Consider the following 18,406-nt stretch of genomic DNA (forward strand, 5'->3'; position numbering starts at 1 on the left):
GATGCATTGCTTGTTCCGTACTCGACAACATGAGGAAGGAGAACATTTCTTATGTAGCCTGCACTGGGTATATAGAAAGACTGTAATCATGAAAGGCTGTAATGAAGGAGTTCCCTTTGGTAATAATATCTTGTCCAGCAGATTTCTGGACTCAGTGTATTCATTTAATACTGATGGGGGATTGATTTGAGCTGATGAAATGAAATGGGATGGATGCATTTCCCAGGTGTCTGATTAAAGCAAATGTCTGGCCCATCAGATTATGTGATTGCATTGGAAAACTAATAGCACTGCTGTGTCCTCTGTGATTGTGGTCAAGCTGCAATTTCCCTGCTTTTCCCTTTTCCTCCCCAGCTGCTGTAAAAATAATGAACACAAACTGTCAGCTGCTTGCAAATTTGGAGTTTTGGCTGTGTGCCCGCCTCTGTCACTCTGTGCTGTATGCTCTGAGGGAGGTCTAGACAAATAACCTGTGCAAACTGAACATGACTGTGCAATGAGATATACAGATGTAACAATATTGATAAAACTGAAATCAAATTATTTGTGGTTTATCAGAATATAAGCTAATGTGGCATATCGGATGACCCGTGTCAAGCTGTGCTCTTAATTATGTAAGCTTATCCCTTAAACTGCAAACCAAGAGACCAAAGAAGAGACCATGCTGTAGATACGCTTGCAGCTTTGCCTCCACCTTGTTACCCCGGACAGAAACCACTGACCACGCACTCTGGTCGATACATAATAAGACACGGGTGGCTCTCTGATTGAATGTTTTTCTTTTATTACCATACTGAAGCAGTTCTGTAAAAGATGACAACAATGTGCTCCAGAAATTATTACAGAACATTGTTCCAACAGGCATAACTTTATTTTCACTATGAAACAAAGCCAGGACTGCCAAGGACAGAGCGGGCCAATCTCTGAGAGAATTATTTACACATTTGATGCTCTGCCCACAGAGACCAATTAGGATAGTAAACTTGTCTGGCTTAAGTCAAACAGCAAGAGGTTTTAGTAGTTTTTCTTGGCAGTATAAGAGGTAGGTTGGCTTTGCTTTTATATTTTTTTTCTTCCTGTGAAAACAAATTAGATTTCTATACTACAGACAATATTGTAATTGGTTAGTGTGGAGCAGAGCCCATGAGAAGATTTCTATCTCTGTAAAGGATGCAGTCACCTTAGGGTGGAAAAGATCTTGAAGTAATTGCTCGGGGCAATGGGCTGAGATTAAATACATTTATAGTTAGATGTGCGTTTCCAGAGAAACTGCACAACTCAGAAAGGTTCTGGATCAAATAACAGAAATCATGTAAAGTGGCAATCTTTTAAATTAAATTACTGGTATGCAGTTTGAGTTCTTCTTCTAAATGTCAACATTATTGTAAGAGTTGTCTTTAAAATTCAGTCGGTGGAGGCAAAAATAGCATTTCCTGAATGCTTTAAATATACAATTGACATAAAATGATTGTTGCATGGGAGATGAATAAAGATGGATGAATAAATTGTAAAAATCTTGCCGGGGTTAAAAAAAACCCAAACTTAAATCAAAATATTTCACACACCAACACATTATCAAGTTACACTTTGTGTTATGTGTATGAGCTCAGTGCAAATATAGAATTTATTGGAGTAACTGCACCATGTAAATTCAGTGACTAATGTAGCCTTGGAAATCTCCAGCAGAAATATCCCAAAGAAAAGGAAATAGTTTCAAGGGAAGGACATGAGTTTGATTGGTTTTTCTTTTCATCAGTCGAAGGTACATTCATTAAAACTGCCTAATCATGATAATGCACTTATCACTTATTAGCTCCCGTCATGATGAACAAATATATAGTCTTTAGTTATTTGTTGCAATTAGGGCATTGAGAACACAAATATATTGTCTGTAAACAGGAAACAAGGTATTTCTCAGATAGGAAGAAGTGAATTTCGGAAGAATGTGTATTGATGGGTTCATTATCAGGTTCATTAGAGAATCTGTGCAGCGAGGAGTAGAAAATGCTTATGTGCCAACATGATACATGTTCCATTACAAGATAGCATTTTATGTGTTGGTCTGAGCCTTTATTTGACATTTGTTTATGATGATGTGTTCTTCTGACCAAGTTAAAGAGTTGAAAGATAACATATCAGTGATTAAAAACAGTCACATTTATTACTGTCGCCCCTGCAGTGGTGCATGCTGCTGTTTGAGATTCAGAGCTGGATTATGTTCAGCGATCAATGAGGCTGTGTGGCACTCAGTCACTGCCACAATCACTGCCTCAGTAAAATATGTTAATGATGTTTAGCTGCCATTCTGTGTCTTTGGTTTTTATTATTGTTTGGCCTATCCATTAGCAGACACTCTCTTTTATAGATATTAAATGTGGAGGTAGACAACAATTCAGGTTTTAATATGATTTTTACATTCAATCATAATAGTTTATTTTTGAAGAAAGAAAATTGTATTTAAAAATAAAGTGCAATTGAAGAAAGCAGAAAAGAAATCATCACACGTGGTCAGAAATGATAGTAAAAAAGAAAATATGGTCACCCCCCCTCACATTGTTGGTGTCCTTATGTCTAGGCCACAGTCTTGACTGTGGAGTGTGTATTGAAATGCGGAGTATAGTAGTCTCAGAGGTGGCTGTCTTTCATCTTCTTCAAGGTCAGAGACACCCAACTCCATCTGACAGCAGAGGCTCTCCTGAATCCGTAAGGATATACCACTGACTGACTGACTGACTGACTGACTGACTGACTGACTGACTGACTGACTGACTGACTGACTGACTGACTGACTGACAGAGAGAGCAGCGCCCCCACCTGGGCCTGCTCGGGAATCACCAATAATGTCAGGAGTACAAAGAAAGCCGGTCAGAAGATTAAACATTTTTGAGAAGATCAGCATTTATATTTGACACTTTAACCAGATGAGCCCCACCCCCATCAATTCATCCAAATAATTTATGAATCAACTAAATTCTCTTGTGACGAAATAATACTACTAATAATTATTATTAAGAATAAATACATAGAAAAATCCTGATAGTGTGTTTCATTTTGAGAGTTCAAACAGACACTGAAATGTGGAGTGAATAAACACTGTGCTGTGGTCCATGGTCCATGTTTGGACATGTAAATGAGGTTAGTGTATGATTGCCTTACCACAATGTTATTCCACCTCCTTCCGCTGGAGGGGAGCCCTCCGCGTGCTCGATGCGAAGTAAAGCGTCTCCATAGAAACTAAAACAACGGTGGCACATGGTCTTAGAGGGTGACTGAGCAAATGGCTTTTCTTTCCGGGAGGACAATGACACCGGGGTGAACTGGCGCTGGGCCGCGATTCAGAGCACCAAGCGGGGAAAGTCGGCGTCACACCGGAGACACTCGTTTTTACCTCATTTAAAGTGCGTGGAGATAAATACATGCAATCAAGCATCTAATATGACCCAAGGAGATCAGTGAACTTGTGTGCGCATTGGTTCATGACTGCTGCGCGCTTGAACGTGCGGACCCACAAAAACAGCAAGTCTGCACAGAGGGTGTTTGCATATATTCACATTTTAACGTGAAACATGATTTCTTTGTGAGATTAATGTTAAGAGTGGTTTAGTTAAATGTGAGCACGAGAGTTAAACGAGTAGTAATAGAGGTTGAAATCACAGAAAGTCTGTCTTCCGTCTGTTTGTACAATAACATTATGTTAATTTGTCATCCTTGAGGGAGGAAAAGTCCCCCTACGAGCAATATTATTACATTATTGATGTACAATTCGACTCAGAGCTCGAGCCAAACGACTTAAACCACACATATAGCATCATGACACCCAAGATTATTTTATATTTTAAGTGACATCTATGGCACTGAGGATGTTTTCAGATCAGAAATGTATATCTGATTGAAATACTTTAAAGCTTTTAACAACATTTTCTCTCAAAAATTAAAAAAGGGGAAATGCTATGAAAAGATATCCCCTGATGATTCAAGTAGTAGTTTCAAGTCCCAAACTGGCAACAGCACAAGACAGCATAAAGCTGACTGCTGAACATCTGAAATAAAAAAAATTGTAGATGTTTATGAATAATCATCTTTTTATTTATCGAAGTGTGCTGATTTCCAGATCTTTAGTCACTTATGGACTTTAAGTGATTTAACTGCAGAGAAACAAAGTCGACAAGACATTTTCACAGAAAACACTCTCTTCTATCTTCCTGCCTCTGATATTTAGTGAATGTTGTTGCTGACATGCTCTCATACCCTTCATTTCCTTTCTCCCGCTCATCGTCTTTTGTTTTCTCTCCCACCCCGCTGCTTCTCTCATCTTCCTCAGCACTTAATATCCTGCTTTCTATCTGCAACCCTGTCCAGGTTGATGACAAAGCACGTCTCAATGCAATTCCCCCCAGCCCCCCCAAAAAGAAGCCTCATTGTGTTGCATCAATACCCTGTTGGCAAAGCTCATGGGAGGAAATCTGACATTCTCGTTCTAATGTATGCAGAGTGAAGCACTGTTGTGAGCTGGAGTGGGAGGGAGTAGGTGGGCTCTGTTAATACAGAGTAGGACCATTACTGTCTGAAAGAAGCAGCCCTTGTCCTAATTAGCTCAAAAAGTAGATTCTGAATCCAAATCTAGGTTGAAGATTGCAAGGCGTTGGAGAAAGGAGCTTATCTCAATGGTCCTGTCAATGGCGGCCTTGTTTGGTAGAGATGAGAAGCGGAATGAGAATCGGAGCGAGAAAGACAGACAAAGAAACAAGACAGAGAGACCACTTACAGCCCACTATTCTGTAGATTTCTGTGCACAACCAGCGGCATGTTGGCCTTTGAACAACCTGTCAGAGTCCCGTCTAGACTGAAACTACTTCAGATAAATATTAATGAAGAGAGAAGAGGGAAAAATTAGAGAGGTGGGGGGTGTGACTGTATGAGATAAGTGACAGCTTCTCAGCTTTCCATTCTGAGTGGCCTTGATTTGACAAGTGGTGACAAATGAAAAGGTCGTTTTCATGATCCAGTGATTTTATTTATTTATTTTTTCAAGGACTACACTGCAATGAACTTTGTCATCTCTGTTACTTGTGACCGCAGACAATTACTTTTTCTGCTGCATTCAAACAGGAGCTACGTACATTCTCAGATGTTTCAAATCTTGCACACCTCCATCTGAGTTCTCGGTTGCTCTTGAAGTCACATGGACTTGATTGTTACATGATTGTTTTGTGATGCCTGCTGTGAGGATTAGGGACACTTGGAGGGGACGAACTGGGTGTGCAGCTCCCTGAGGCCAGGTGGGATGAGGATTCATTGGTGAATCACTCTAGCTCAATACAGAGTAGATATTAACTCATTCATCATTTGAATGATCCCATCTCACTGATGGCCTCTTCAAACCCAAACCAATAGACAACCACCACTGGACAAGAGGATTGTGAAGAGACTTCTTTAAGGGGAATTTCTGTCAATGTCAGCTTTTCAAAAATACGCTGGTGAACTGTTGTCTGCCATTGGGATGGAAAGACTCTGATTTCAAGAATACCCTTGCAAGCTGTGAGCAGTTGTTTCAATCTTTATGGATGAATGTGTCATAATTTGAGACAAATCAAAGTAGTTTGCCTTGATTTGAATTGAAATGACCTGCAAATACACAATTTTTAATCTCTTTGTAAATTCTCAATCTCCCCAGAGAAAGAGCCTCTGTATCCTAATCCGGTGATTGACTGAGGTTATGGTTAAAGACAGATTGAACTATTTAAATGACTTTAGTGGATTTTATTTCATGAGGAAGCAACGCATTAGAAATCAGCACAGTTTGTGATGGCTGCTTGCCAGCAAAGATCGTCAGGACTAAATCAATGTTGCAGACTTTAATGACATGATCAACCACCCCTCAGGGACCCGTAGAAGCTGATCAGGCACATCATGTCAATTATGTGGATGAGCAGCACATCAAGGATGAGGAGTAAAAAAAAAAAGAGTTCTTGGTTTGTGATGACTTTTGTCAGTGACAAATTGAATATTATGTGTTGTGTTTTTCTTCTTGTATTTTGTATTTAGTTCAAGTCTCCTCTTGTCCAGGTCATCCCTACCTGCCCTGAAGTTACCTCGTCTCATCAGACACCCCCCCAGACCCCCCCCACCAATACCTGAACACTACCTGCTGCGCAAAGCTCACCCTCCTGCTCCGTGTTTGATCTCATGCCAATTTGTCGTACTGCTGTTGTTATTGGACTTCAGCATTTGCTCTTGTTTTTGTCTCCAGTCTGTTCCTGCACTTTCTGGTATAGCTGATTTATTTTTGCCGCACTGGTTCTTGCCTGCCTGTTTTAAATTGTAAACCTAAAAATATTTTTTGATCCCCTTTTTCTTGCCTGATTTAGGCTTATTTTAAACTGGACTTTCTAGCCTTACATCACCATCAATTCTGATATTAGTTATCGAAGGTCCAACTGGCCCCTTTTCAGTGACGACACATGACAATGGTCATTTAAGTAGAAAAAAAAAACATGAATTATCAACATCTATAACTATTTGACAGTTTTAGACTTTAGAACATTGATACAATGATCCAACACAAGCTAACTAAATTTAACGGATACATTTCTGTTAAATACTTTTGCCATTTTTTAAAAATCATTTTTTGTAAATTTATAATTTTTTCGCAATAGCAGAAATTTTGAAATGTAAATATGTTGTTATTCGTAAAACATATGGTAACAAAATGATTTTGAGTCAGGGCCATGTATTGCATTTGAGTTGCAGCATTAATAACACCTTCTGCAAGTAAGTTAGTTAGTTTCATCAATCTAATAGTGGTTAGTACTCTCATCTCACAGCAAGATCATCTAAGGTCAAATTTAGGCCGGACTTCTTTCTGTGTAGTTTACACATTCTGCCTGTGTATGCGTAGGATTTTTCCAGATACTCAGTTTCCTCCCACAATTCTGAAGTTGCAATTGAGGTGAATTGTTGACTGTACAAAAGCAAGAGGTGAAAGTGATAAACTGCAGAATAGTATTCATGCTCCTTTTGTCTCAGGCTTCCAGTGAGAATTTAAACTTATAGATGGAATGGAATTTATGAATGGATTTTATACAAAGCATAAATTGTGAAATCCCATCTCACTTTCTGAGCTTCATGCTTTCCAAGAGGTTTCCATCACATATACGTTTATATGTCTTTAAGACTGAATATAGTCGCAGCCAGATTTCAAAAAGTAGCTCTTGACATATTCTTTAACAAGACTCAAGTTTTGAAAAGCTCCTTTTTCAAATAATTTAACAAGTGCAAACTTAAGGAAGTGTTTCTTTTAGTTCCTTCACAACTTTTTGATGAACTGACTGACTGACGAACCCTTATCAGTCTTTACTCACTATAAAAGCCTCTCTGAAATGCTCTTTTAGATCTATACAATATTAAACTTCAGCTTGTTTTTTTAAACAGTGCCACTTCACGGCTTGTTGACTCATCCAACCCGTTTTGATGTTTTACTGCCATTCAAATCATCCATCCATATTATTCTAGGGTCACAGTGGTCAGCTGAATGAGGATGGCTATGAATCAAAGCCGGGTAGATTCTGGACTTATCACTTCACTAGTCCATTACAGAAGGGGCCCAGAATTAGGGACAATCACACATTTGCACATTCACAGCTGCAGGCAGTTTCAAGACAATAATTAACCTCAGGTTTATGTTTTTGCCTGTTAGAGGAAACTGGAACATTTCTGCTAACAAAGGCATCCAAACCGAACCTGGACAATGAAGGGAGAGTGTGAAGCACAAAACCACAACCTTTTAAGCCTTCATGTTATATTAGGAAGTTAGTCGATTATACAATCACTGTAAAGAGAAACAACAAAAACAAGTCATTCTTACACACTGGTACCATGGAATAACACATTTCCCTTCAATATTTGTTTGGACAAAGTGTCAGACTGTTTCCTCTAATGCGCGACCGCTTGCTGAATTGTGTTGGACGCTGTGAGAGCATCCAGTGCGTCATTATTCCAGTGCAGTGAAACAGCAGCCCCAGCTGTAGCGCAGGAGTCAGCTTACTATTTAGGTCAACCCCAGCCTCATATTCAGGTCTGCTACGAGCAGCCGCTTGACTGATGATAGTCTGCTCCATGGGGTGCACTATAGCTGAATTTGCACAATATAAAAGTACTCCCTACTGGCCTATTCCTTCCCTCAAGTAGTGGGCTTGGCATATTTTTCCTAATAGTGCTGCTACTCCTGAACGCACACCACAAGACATAGTCACATAAATGTCGTCGAAGGTGTTTTATCACAGAGAAATGTCAGCTCTGGGGCTGGTGGCTTCAAGTTAGAGGCCACGCTTGTGTTTTTAATCTCCGCTTTCAGCACCATGGACAGAGCGCGCGGCGGTGATTGGGTCGACAGCACGACGTCAGGGATTAGAGTAAATCCGCCTATTGGTCTGAATCGACGTGACAGCACGTTCCGCGGCAGTGATTGGTGAACTGGTCAGGACAGCCAGGATTTACCACTGTGGTCACACTGAACAAAACAAAGTACGAGAAGAGTAAAAAAGAAAAAAAAGAAAATTGCTTGCGGGTCGTATCGGATCGTCCTGATCGCTCGGCTCCTCGTGCAGGTGAGAATCATCCCGGAGCGCACTTTGGAGAAGTGGAGCGACGGATCTGTGCAGGAAGGTAAGCAGATTACTCTCCCGGTTCAAGACGTAATTCCTGGCGGTGATGGCCGGCTCCGAAATACCTCAGGTGTCTTTGCACATGTGTGGATAATTCATTCATCCGGTAAAGCGCAGTTTGCATGCAATAGTCACCCGGCGGTGTTTTTTTTCTTCTTCTTTTTCTTTCTTTTCTATTGTTTCTCGAGTCGTTAAAGCTTTATCAGCACCAGAGAGACGTGGCTGCAGGGCGCACACACATTAAATCCCCCGCACGACGTCTCGATGGCGACGCAGGAGCTTATAACACCGTCTGTTAAAACGCTTTCTTAACGCAAAGTATGTCACTTAGGGTGGAGAAAGGGTGGAGGAAAGGAGCTCCTCTTTCACCGACGACGCGCATCAAACATCTGCAAACTTGTAAAGTTATGCAAGCTGCAGGTGCACCAAGCTGAAGTTTTTCCTCTCTTGACAGGCTGAAGGGACTGGCGGGCCAAACATAAAAGAAGCACAACTCTACATTGTATCCATATGGCTGGTCAGTGATGGAAACACATTATGCAGGGCAAAGAAAAGAGAGACGTGCAACTGATTTGGTGCCTGGCATGTCTAACTACCGTTATCTGCACACTGTTTGTTGCAGAGCCCAATTTCCCTCCACTGCCTGGATTCATTCCACTTAAGCCATGTTTCTATCAGGACTTTGACGAAATCCCTGAGCAGCACCGCAGCATGTGCAAGAAAATGTACCACCTGTGGATGTGTAAGTGGACAAATGTCAAGCTGGATTACACCTTTGACTGTTTACCTACTTCTTAGATAGGACTATAGTGTGTAAATGTTGCACTTTGCATTCACGGCCAGAACATATAGCTGTTTAGGTTCACAAGGTCTTCTGTGTGGAGTTTGAATGCTTATTCATGTGTCTGTATGGTATTTCTCCAGGTGCTCATCCTTCTTCCAACAGTCCAAAAAATATGCATTTGACGTTATTTGGTGTTTTTAAATTTGAATGCCATTCATGTAACTGACGGGCGACCTGCCCAGGGTGTCCACTGCTATCACTCGTCAGATGGAATCGGTTTGTCAAAGAAACCCATAACCTTTTATGTGGCATTCTCTGAAACACTTTGCAAGTGTTTATGCATAGGCATGGTTTAAAGCTATTTTGAAACTTAAGAGTAGTGGTTGGCCAACTGCCGATTTTGTATTTTTAAAGTCTTTACTATGCTGTTAATATTAATAAATATACATAAAAACACAGTTTCAAGCTGAATTATGTTTCTAATAAGGATACATTTTTCACATTCCTTTTAAAACAGGTTGAACAATCCTTTATTCCACATCATTGACACGACTGAATCCTACTGGTAAACAATATCATTTATCATAAGGGTCCTACATATGACTTATTGGATGCAATACTGAAATACTCTCTTGCACTAGTGTGACATGTACCGGGGTGCAAATGAACACATCATGTGTCATAGTATTGATGTGGTGCATGACTACAGTGCTATGAGATACATTGTCTGTGTTTATGTAATAATATCATGTTTCTAGTGTAATTATAATCACACACAATTCAGGAATCCCACATGTACAACAACTATTTGAATGATGACTTGAACTTTTAATACATGTATTCTTCAACTGTCAAAGTACCTTTGACAAAGTACCTTTGACAGTTTAGAGAAAATAAAATGCATAATTTAAAAGTGTCCAAATAGGGTTTCTCATCTAATGAGGTGATAAACAAATCAAAATGATCTCGAATGATACGACTCTTCTGCAGGTCCATGTCATCTCCACAGGCATCAGCTCGTGAAAAAAAAAAGAAAGAAAAAAAGAACATGTAACAGTGGGGTAATGCTTTATCGGAGTCCATTTGGACCAAAAAGATGATTTTATTTCTCTGGCTTCGTTTTGATGACTGGTTTATTTGCTAATGAGTCATAGCACTGACCAGATGGCCTCGGTTTGAGCAGAGCAGTTAACGCTGAAATTGTGTAAAACAATCTTCGCCAGAAGCCGTTTCATCAAAGTTTATGAGTCTATAAACACGCAGTACAGTAGTGTTTGTGATATTGTTTGACTCTGGTGGCTCCCTGCCTGCCAGTGAGTTCAAACAAGGGACCAGGTGGAAGAAGAGCAAGAAACAAGTCAAAGCTGAGCTGCAATGGGCTGTCATACCAACTCAGCAGTCAGAGGAAGGAAAGCAAAGCCAACCAGCAATAAAAAAATACAACATGAAATCTCCAGGATATAGCTGGTGTGGTCATAAAAAAACATCTGTGCATATTTTAAGCAATTTAACCAAGGTCAGGAGCATCTTGATTTAAGATGAGCTAACCTCTTTTCTTTCTGCAGGTGGCTTCTTTTTATTAAACATACGCAGGTACTAAATCTCCCCGTCAGTTTTTTTTCTGTCAGTTTCTTTGCAGCGCTTGTCTTGCACGTCACATGTATAGAAAATGTTCAGTGGCGACCTGCATGGCACTCTTTATACTTGCATGCTTTTCATGCATGGATTAATTTAAAGAACGTGAAACCTTGTCATTGTTCTAAACTTATTCATTCTCCATTTTGTCACTTTCTACAGTCAAAGTTTCAGTTTAACTAAGTGTAAATGATGTTATACTTCTCAGGGAGCACCAAATTTTCTTTTTGATTATATTATGTCAACACTGGCTGTTTTCATGTATTCAATTAAATTTTTTTTTCTTTTTTTGGTTCATTTCAATGCATGAAATATCTCTGCTGTGCCTCTGCAGTGAATGGTGCTACCCTCGCTGTTAACCTCATTGGCTGCTTTGCCTGGATGTTCGGTGGAGGTGGTGTGACTAATTTCGGACTGGCCATCATCTGGCTCCTGATGTTCACTCCTTGCTCTTACGTCTGCTGGTTCAGGCCCCTCTACAAGGCCTTCAAGTGAGCCGAACACAATTTCACTCTTACTTAAACAGTTAGTTTATGGCAGAAACAATTGATTTCACTTCCAAAATTAGAAAGGACATATATCAATTTCAAGCTAAGCAATTTGAGATTAAAAAAAAAAAAAAAAAAAAAACCCAAGAGGAATCACATGACCTCAACTCTCTGGTACAAATAGAATCCTCAATCATAGGAGCTGTCTTTTTGGATGATTGACTTTAACAATGGAATACATTAATGGTAAACCATTTTTTGTCTGATAATCCTGTGATGACTTGTGATGCTGCTGCTGTAGCCATATGACATATTTTACAGCCACATAGTTGTGACATCTCATCCTGAAATGAGGCTGGTGTTTTATGATGTCAACCAAAGTGATGGAGGACAAACCTGGAAGCTCTTTTTGATATATTTGATGGGTGGATTCCAGCAGTTTGTACTTAGTTTTCTGGTTTCCCAATTCCTAAACATTGCATAGACCAAACGGCTGAATCACTTCTGCCCACATTTCTTTTAATAAGGAGCACATAAGCATTTAATAAACAGTATTTTAACACAGATCTATAAAATGTTCTATTTTACTATTATCATTTACCCCACTTCTGCGTGTCCTCGAGAGAAGTTATGGCTTTCGACTAATACACTAATGTACACACATCTGCCTACAGCGACATCTTAATGTGCCATAAAACGGACATTAAATGTTTGTATATGGCTTATAAATGCTAACTAGGGAGTACACTCATCTTGGGCAATAGTCCATTTGGCTTGAGGTTCATTTGTCCTCCGGTCCTCCAGAATGGGTTGAGTGGCAGCAGTGATAAATGTTCAGAGTGTTTCCTCTGTAGACAGAAGGGCACCCAGAACATCTCCTATGGTTTATTGAAGGGCGGTGTAAGGCGCGTGCCAGCATGCAGTGGTGAACAGCTCCTTCATTGTCTCGAGTCATGAGGAAGCCAGCATGTCGCTCGCAACAGTCGACGGAGTACCGATGCAAAATAAAGACGCACAGAGCTCCAGGGAGGGAAAAATAAAGAGCAAAGTACAAGTGAGAAGAATAAATTTAGTTACTGTGTAAAATTCTTCTTTGTTTCTGTATTTTCCCAGGAGTGACAGCTCCTTCAACTTCATGCTGTTCTTCTTTGTGTTCATGGCCCAAGTTGGCATCAGCATCATCCAAAGCATCGGCATCCCGGGATGGGGAGTGTGGTAAGAGTCTGAAACATGTCTGATTGTAATTCTCATTTTATTTACTCCAAATATTATTCAATATCTTTCACAATTAGACCTTTCATATTTTTACCAGAGGGTTTTCTCTTAAGGGTGACTTCTTGTTTTTGCTTCATTATGTTGATTTTATGTGAGTGAGTGCAGCACAATCTAACATTACCAGACAGTTATTGTTGGTAAGAGGAAATAAAATCTCAATTAATTGACATTACAAAGACACACAGAGACTTTAGTCAGGACATTAAAGTTCACAGAGAGTTCTGCCAGCATATAAAAGTGATTTATACATTGTTGTGCGACAAAAGCTAACAATAAAAGTCAAAAGTTGTTTTCATAACACCACAAAATCCGCGTTTGAAAAATTACACCTCTCTCGAACTGGCGTGTTCTTTAAAGACCTTGTTTGCCACTTTCATTAACATGACAGTGATGGACCATCAGGAACTGCCCTCGTATAACTTTTATGACCCTCCTGTTATTAGATTTTGAGAGGCAGTTAAGGTGATCCTGAAAATGTCACCTGACTCAGGCTGATGATCAGAAATTAATATTATAGCCGCCGCCATAAAGTTTATAAATGTCACCATGTGCATTTGGATATCCTCATGTATGAGCTGTAAAACCTGTAAAGTTTATACCACGGGATTTCAAGTCATTCAAAATTATTGGCATTTAACACCCAGATGTTCTGTGGTGGGATCGTTTGAAGGAACTCCAGAAAACCTAGCAACAGATCATTCCAGCTCTTGTTATGCTCTCTTGTTTTCTTAATTCAGTTAACATTCATTTCCATCTTCCTCAGCGGTTGGCTGGCTACCATCTCCTTCTTCAGCTATAATATTTTGATTGCACTCATCATGCTGGTCCCCACAGTCATGTTCACCGCCGTGGCCTCGCTGTCCTTCATTGCCCTCACCAGGGTAAGTTTTCAGCCGGTGCATTTGTGCGTGGGAGGAAAGTTGACAGGTTGTGTGGAGCACAAGCTATTATTTCTAATAAACATCACTTTATCAAAGTATTGCAATGCACTTTTCTAAAAGATTTTTTTTTAGCTCACAGGTTGTTATCAGAGACACATTTGAGATTGATTTATTTTTGCTCCCAGCTTTGTTTGGTTTACCACAAAATTGTCAGATTGCTTTTAAAAAAATGGATATGACAGATTAATTTCTTCAGACTGAATGCTGAGGAAATGAAGAGCACATCGCATGAAGTTGCACTTGTAGCATGTAGTGGCTTCTTGTCATGGTTTTTCCACCTTGCTCGCAGATCCATAACTTCTACCGTGGTAGCGGGGCCAGCATGTCCAAAGCTCAGGAGGAATGGACCACAGGAGCCTGGAAGAACCCCCACGTCCAGGCCGCGGCCCAACAGGCCGCCATGGGGGCCGCCACCGGAGCCATGCAGGACCAGTACTCCAGCCCGCAGTACAACGACAACCAGATGTAGCATCTTCAAAAGACCAAACAACAGGGGGGGGGGGGGGGGGGGGGGGGGGGGGGGTCAAAGAAACAGCCATGCCAAAATCTGAACAACAGCATATAAAAGATGTCAACCACCTCACATTATAGAGTTAATTGTGGATTTAAATCATGTGTCTGAGAGAACAGAATCTTTTGTCTATGCAAAAGTTGTGGGAAAGTGAGTTTTGCCTCCCTGTGTTAAACAACTTCATACAAAATTTGTAGTATTTTATATAATATATCTGTTGTTCAGGTTTAAGTGGATTTGTTGAAAATATTGAAATGTTACTGTAGTAGCTGTGTGTCAGTAAGTTTGTGTTTTTTAATGCGGGGAAATATATTTGTTTTTATTCCTCATATACAAAGTATTTCATTGTAGCAATTCATTTATTTGGCGGTTTAATATGAATGTACAGAGAGTGATAATGTGTCTTTGATGGCACTGATAGATTACGATTGCACGGTAAACTTAAGGTTGAACCAAAGATCTTATGCAAGTTTTGTAAATCCACATGAAGCGATGCTACTTTCTGTGACTGCAGCGAAATTTCATCATATTCCGATGCAGTTTATCAATGATTGCACTGTGAAATGAAAGACTGTTGCAACGTTGGGAAAAAAAAAAAAAAAAAAGCCGATCTGTCTTACAGTAAGAAACAGTATTCTTGCAAGTCTCCAGGTGGATTTAAAAAGCAAAAAAAAAAACTCCAACTTGAGCTGGAGCTGCCTCTTTCATGTACACTTGTTTGACATGCCTTCTTTACTCTGAAGGTATCATATTTTCATCACAGATTCATAGATAATTTATATTGTTATTTAAGGATTATATTTTAATAAGACAACAACAATTTGCAGTTAATTTAGAGGAGTGAACGTTTTGTACTTGTCAATGTAGTGGGTGCTTTATCTGTGAAAGGTAAACGTTATATCTAGAAGACCTGCCTCTTGCTTTGTGGCTGTTTGACCACATGGTGGCGCTGATGGTTCTAGTATGAAATAAAAAGGCTCCAACGAGTACAGATTACCTTCATTCATCCTTTACACGCCACCGTGGTTATTTATGGTATTATTCCGTCACGTGTCCACTATAAGCTATAATTTACACAATTGCCAGTCAGTGGTGCTGTTTTAAAGAGGCGGTGGTCTTGTATAGAACTGAGTTGTGTTGGGAATGTTAATGTTGGTGGGGAATAACATTTGTGGAGAAGCTCCACAAATGGCGTATTGAAAGTATTCTTTAACAAGGGTGCTTTACACAGTCATTTACTTAAGAAAGAGAACCTTCGAGCCTCAACCATTCCAGCTTCACTAAATATTTTATACATTCTGCCAAGTTTATTATGAGATTTTTTTTCCCCTCAATTGCAAAGAGTTCCTCATATTATTATTTTGCAGTTACTCGATGAGGTGGCTCTCCATGCAGCCTATTTGTTTCCCGTTTTAGTATTTTGTTATATTTGCCCCATTTAATCAAGACATTGTACTCAATCATTAAAATGTGATTTTAAATTGTTTCCAATACATTACACACAGCAAATGGCACTACAGCCGCATTTAAACACTGTTAAAATGGGAAAGTAGGAACTCCGAGGCTTGACATTCACCTATAGATGGCAGTATTAGCCCTCTGTGGCACTTCCCCAGTTACAGTCTCTGTCCACCAGAGGCGCTGTGCGACCTTTGTTTTTCCTTCCCTGTAATGTAGTTACAAAGTCTGTACAAGAACACAAAAAAATCTAAGATAGTTAAGATGATTGATACTTCTTTGCTACACCAAAAGTTGTATTTTCTCTCAACTTACATGCAGCAAACACAATTTTTCCCTTGACATTCTGCACGCAGGAGACCATCACAGATTAGATTCAAAATACACTTTAAATGGATTTATCTGCGGATGCACTTGTCCCTGCTGTCTGCCTCTCTCTGGGTTCTAAGAGTGATAGAATTACACTGCAGAGTCGGGGGGGATGAAATCATACAGCAATATAGACGCCCAGAGGACCCACGAGAAGCCACCAACAAACACTGTAATCGCCATGCACATGGAAATCTTGTGCAACAAGCTCTGGCAGCCAAGAATCTCGCCTCCAGGTGAGCAGAACTGGATGTCAAACAGCAGAATATAGACATTGATTCACAACAAACCAAGGCTGAACAGTAGTATACCTTTTGTAAATTCTCTCCTGCCTACTTTAATAACATAAGCTCAAAAACATTATTCTGCAAAGAAAACAGGCAGATTTGACCTAACTGCCAAATGCATCCAAACACAAGTTTATAGTGGACTAGAGTTACAAAAGCTATCACAGGGCTGAAGTTGAGTTACTTTTATGAATCCGATAGAAAAAGGAGTGGTATTCAGCAGGGTGTTGTTTAGCCTCAGTGCTGCCGTGGCTTCTGGCTTGTTAGAGACACTCTACCTTGGTAAAAACATGGAAACACCTCCTGTTTTAGAACAATGGAGCGGTTTTCTTCTACTTCTTCTTCTTCTTCTTCTTCTTCTTCTTCTTCTTCTTCTTCTTCTTCAGAAAACATGAATATAGCAATAGACTCGAGGGAAGTAGATTGTACACCTGATTGACACTTCACCAGCACCAACACACGCACTGTATGTCTCGATACTCTTGAGTGTTACTTGCTCATTTCTGTCTCTGTGTTTATACTTTTGGCCTGATTCCGAAGCTCTTTACTATAAAATCTTCTGTAAAATCTCCAACTCAACGTCTTTTCATAGCTTCACTTGTGTTAGTTAAAATGGCTAAACAGCTCATAATTTGCAAACTGAACTCATCTTCCTGCAGTATATTCAAGACTGACAAGTACCAATGATAATCCAGCCCACCTGATACTGGCCTGAATTCTCTCAGGCTCTTTTGTTCTTGTTTTTTTTTTTTTTTAAACAAAGCTTTACACTTGGTCCATCTCCTATGCTGGGAGAACATACAAACTCCACTCAGAATTGCTCTCAAACTAACATGCTTTTTTGCCATGAGGCTAGGGTGCAAACCAGTCGACTACCATGCGGCTCAGTCATGAAATAAAAACTGACCTAGTTTGAGCGGAGATGTACCAAACTTCCTGGTTTCCATGATAATGATCGATTGCAATACTAACACATGAAGATGTGATGTTCAGATGTGTGAGCAGAATAATCCTGAAGTAGTTACACATATTTCACACATTTATAGCTCCTCTTCTTATTTTTATTTTTTTTATCTGGAAGTAGAGGTTTCCTCTTTTTTGACGTCGGTGTGTCACAGCACGGGTATGAGAGTTTACAACCCTGCCAAAGAGAACTAAACCAACCTATGAGGGGTTTCACAACAGTGTATGGCTTTGAAATCTTCAATATGTTTCTGTGGGTGTACAGAGGTCTTTCAGCGCTCCCTGCTGTGGCTATATCGCTCACTGTGTCTGCATCTGTGTATAATGCAGATCACAAATGTCAAGCTCATACGTGGTCAGGGGTCACATACTGCCCAGCTTGATCTGGAGTGGGCGCACCAGTGAAAATATAGACTCATAGCCGATTGATAACAACATAAATGGTTCCTTGTGTTTTAGTGCAAACCGGCACAAGTGCATTAGGAAAAGGAAGCTGAACATGTCCAATACTTGGAAAGAAAATTAAGTGCGATTTCAACATTATGCTGCTTTTAATGATGCCTCCTGGTGCAACATAACATTAGTCCTCTTTTCAGGACACATGATTTCTGCAGCCTTCAGCATACATGTTTTAACAAACTCACCATCACAGTATAGCTTTGATGCTAATACTTCTTTGTGAGCAGTGAGGGAACTAGTTAGGGTTGCCAGGGGGCTGCTAATTTTACTCTCTGCAGTTTGGGCTTGGACAGACCTATTTTGTATGCAAATTACATGTCTGAAGGTCCATGCCTTGAATTAAACTGTGTTTAAAATCTTATCAAACTACTGACTCCGGGCCACGGGAGCCATGAATGCTGTACACAGTTAGTGTATGGATATATGTGCCAATTGTCCCTCATTGTCAGTCATACTAACCAGAAATAAGCTCAGGGGTGTTGTAGAGTTGCAGGAAGGAATGAAGTGAGGTGCATTTAAAGGTCATGGTATGACCAAAAGTTGATGCTAACAGTGGGCCTTTGTGCTTAATTT

At 40.0% G+C, this 18,406-nt stretch overlaps 1 protein-coding gene across 1 annotated transcript; it reads left to right on the plus strand.

The window, feature by feature from the left end:
* Window positions 1-8,357: 8,357 nt before the first annotated feature.
* On the plus strand, window positions 8,358-14,255 carry LOC308148735 (secretory carrier-associated membrane protein 5-like; the record flags this gene model as incomplete). The annotated part of the gene is made up of 7 exons (XM_080520319.1): window positions 8,358-8,411; window positions 8,607-8,664; window positions 9,286-9,405; window positions 11,417-11,573; window positions 12,684-12,785; window positions 13,609-13,726; window positions 14,076-14,255. 7 exons carry the CDS (start codon window positions 8,358-8,360, stop codon window positions 14,253-14,255), a joined length of 789 nt encoding a protein of 262 aa, XP_080376445.1.
* Window positions 14,256-18,406: the final 4,151 nt, after the last annotated feature.

The sequence above is a fragment of the Blennius ocellaris genome, assembly GCF_963422515.1.
Source record: "Blennius ocellaris genome assembly, chromosome: 1".
In the NCBI taxonomy this organism is placed as follows: domain Eukaryota; kingdom Metazoa; phylum Chordata; class Actinopteri; order Blenniiformes; family Blenniidae; genus Blennius; species Blennius ocellaris.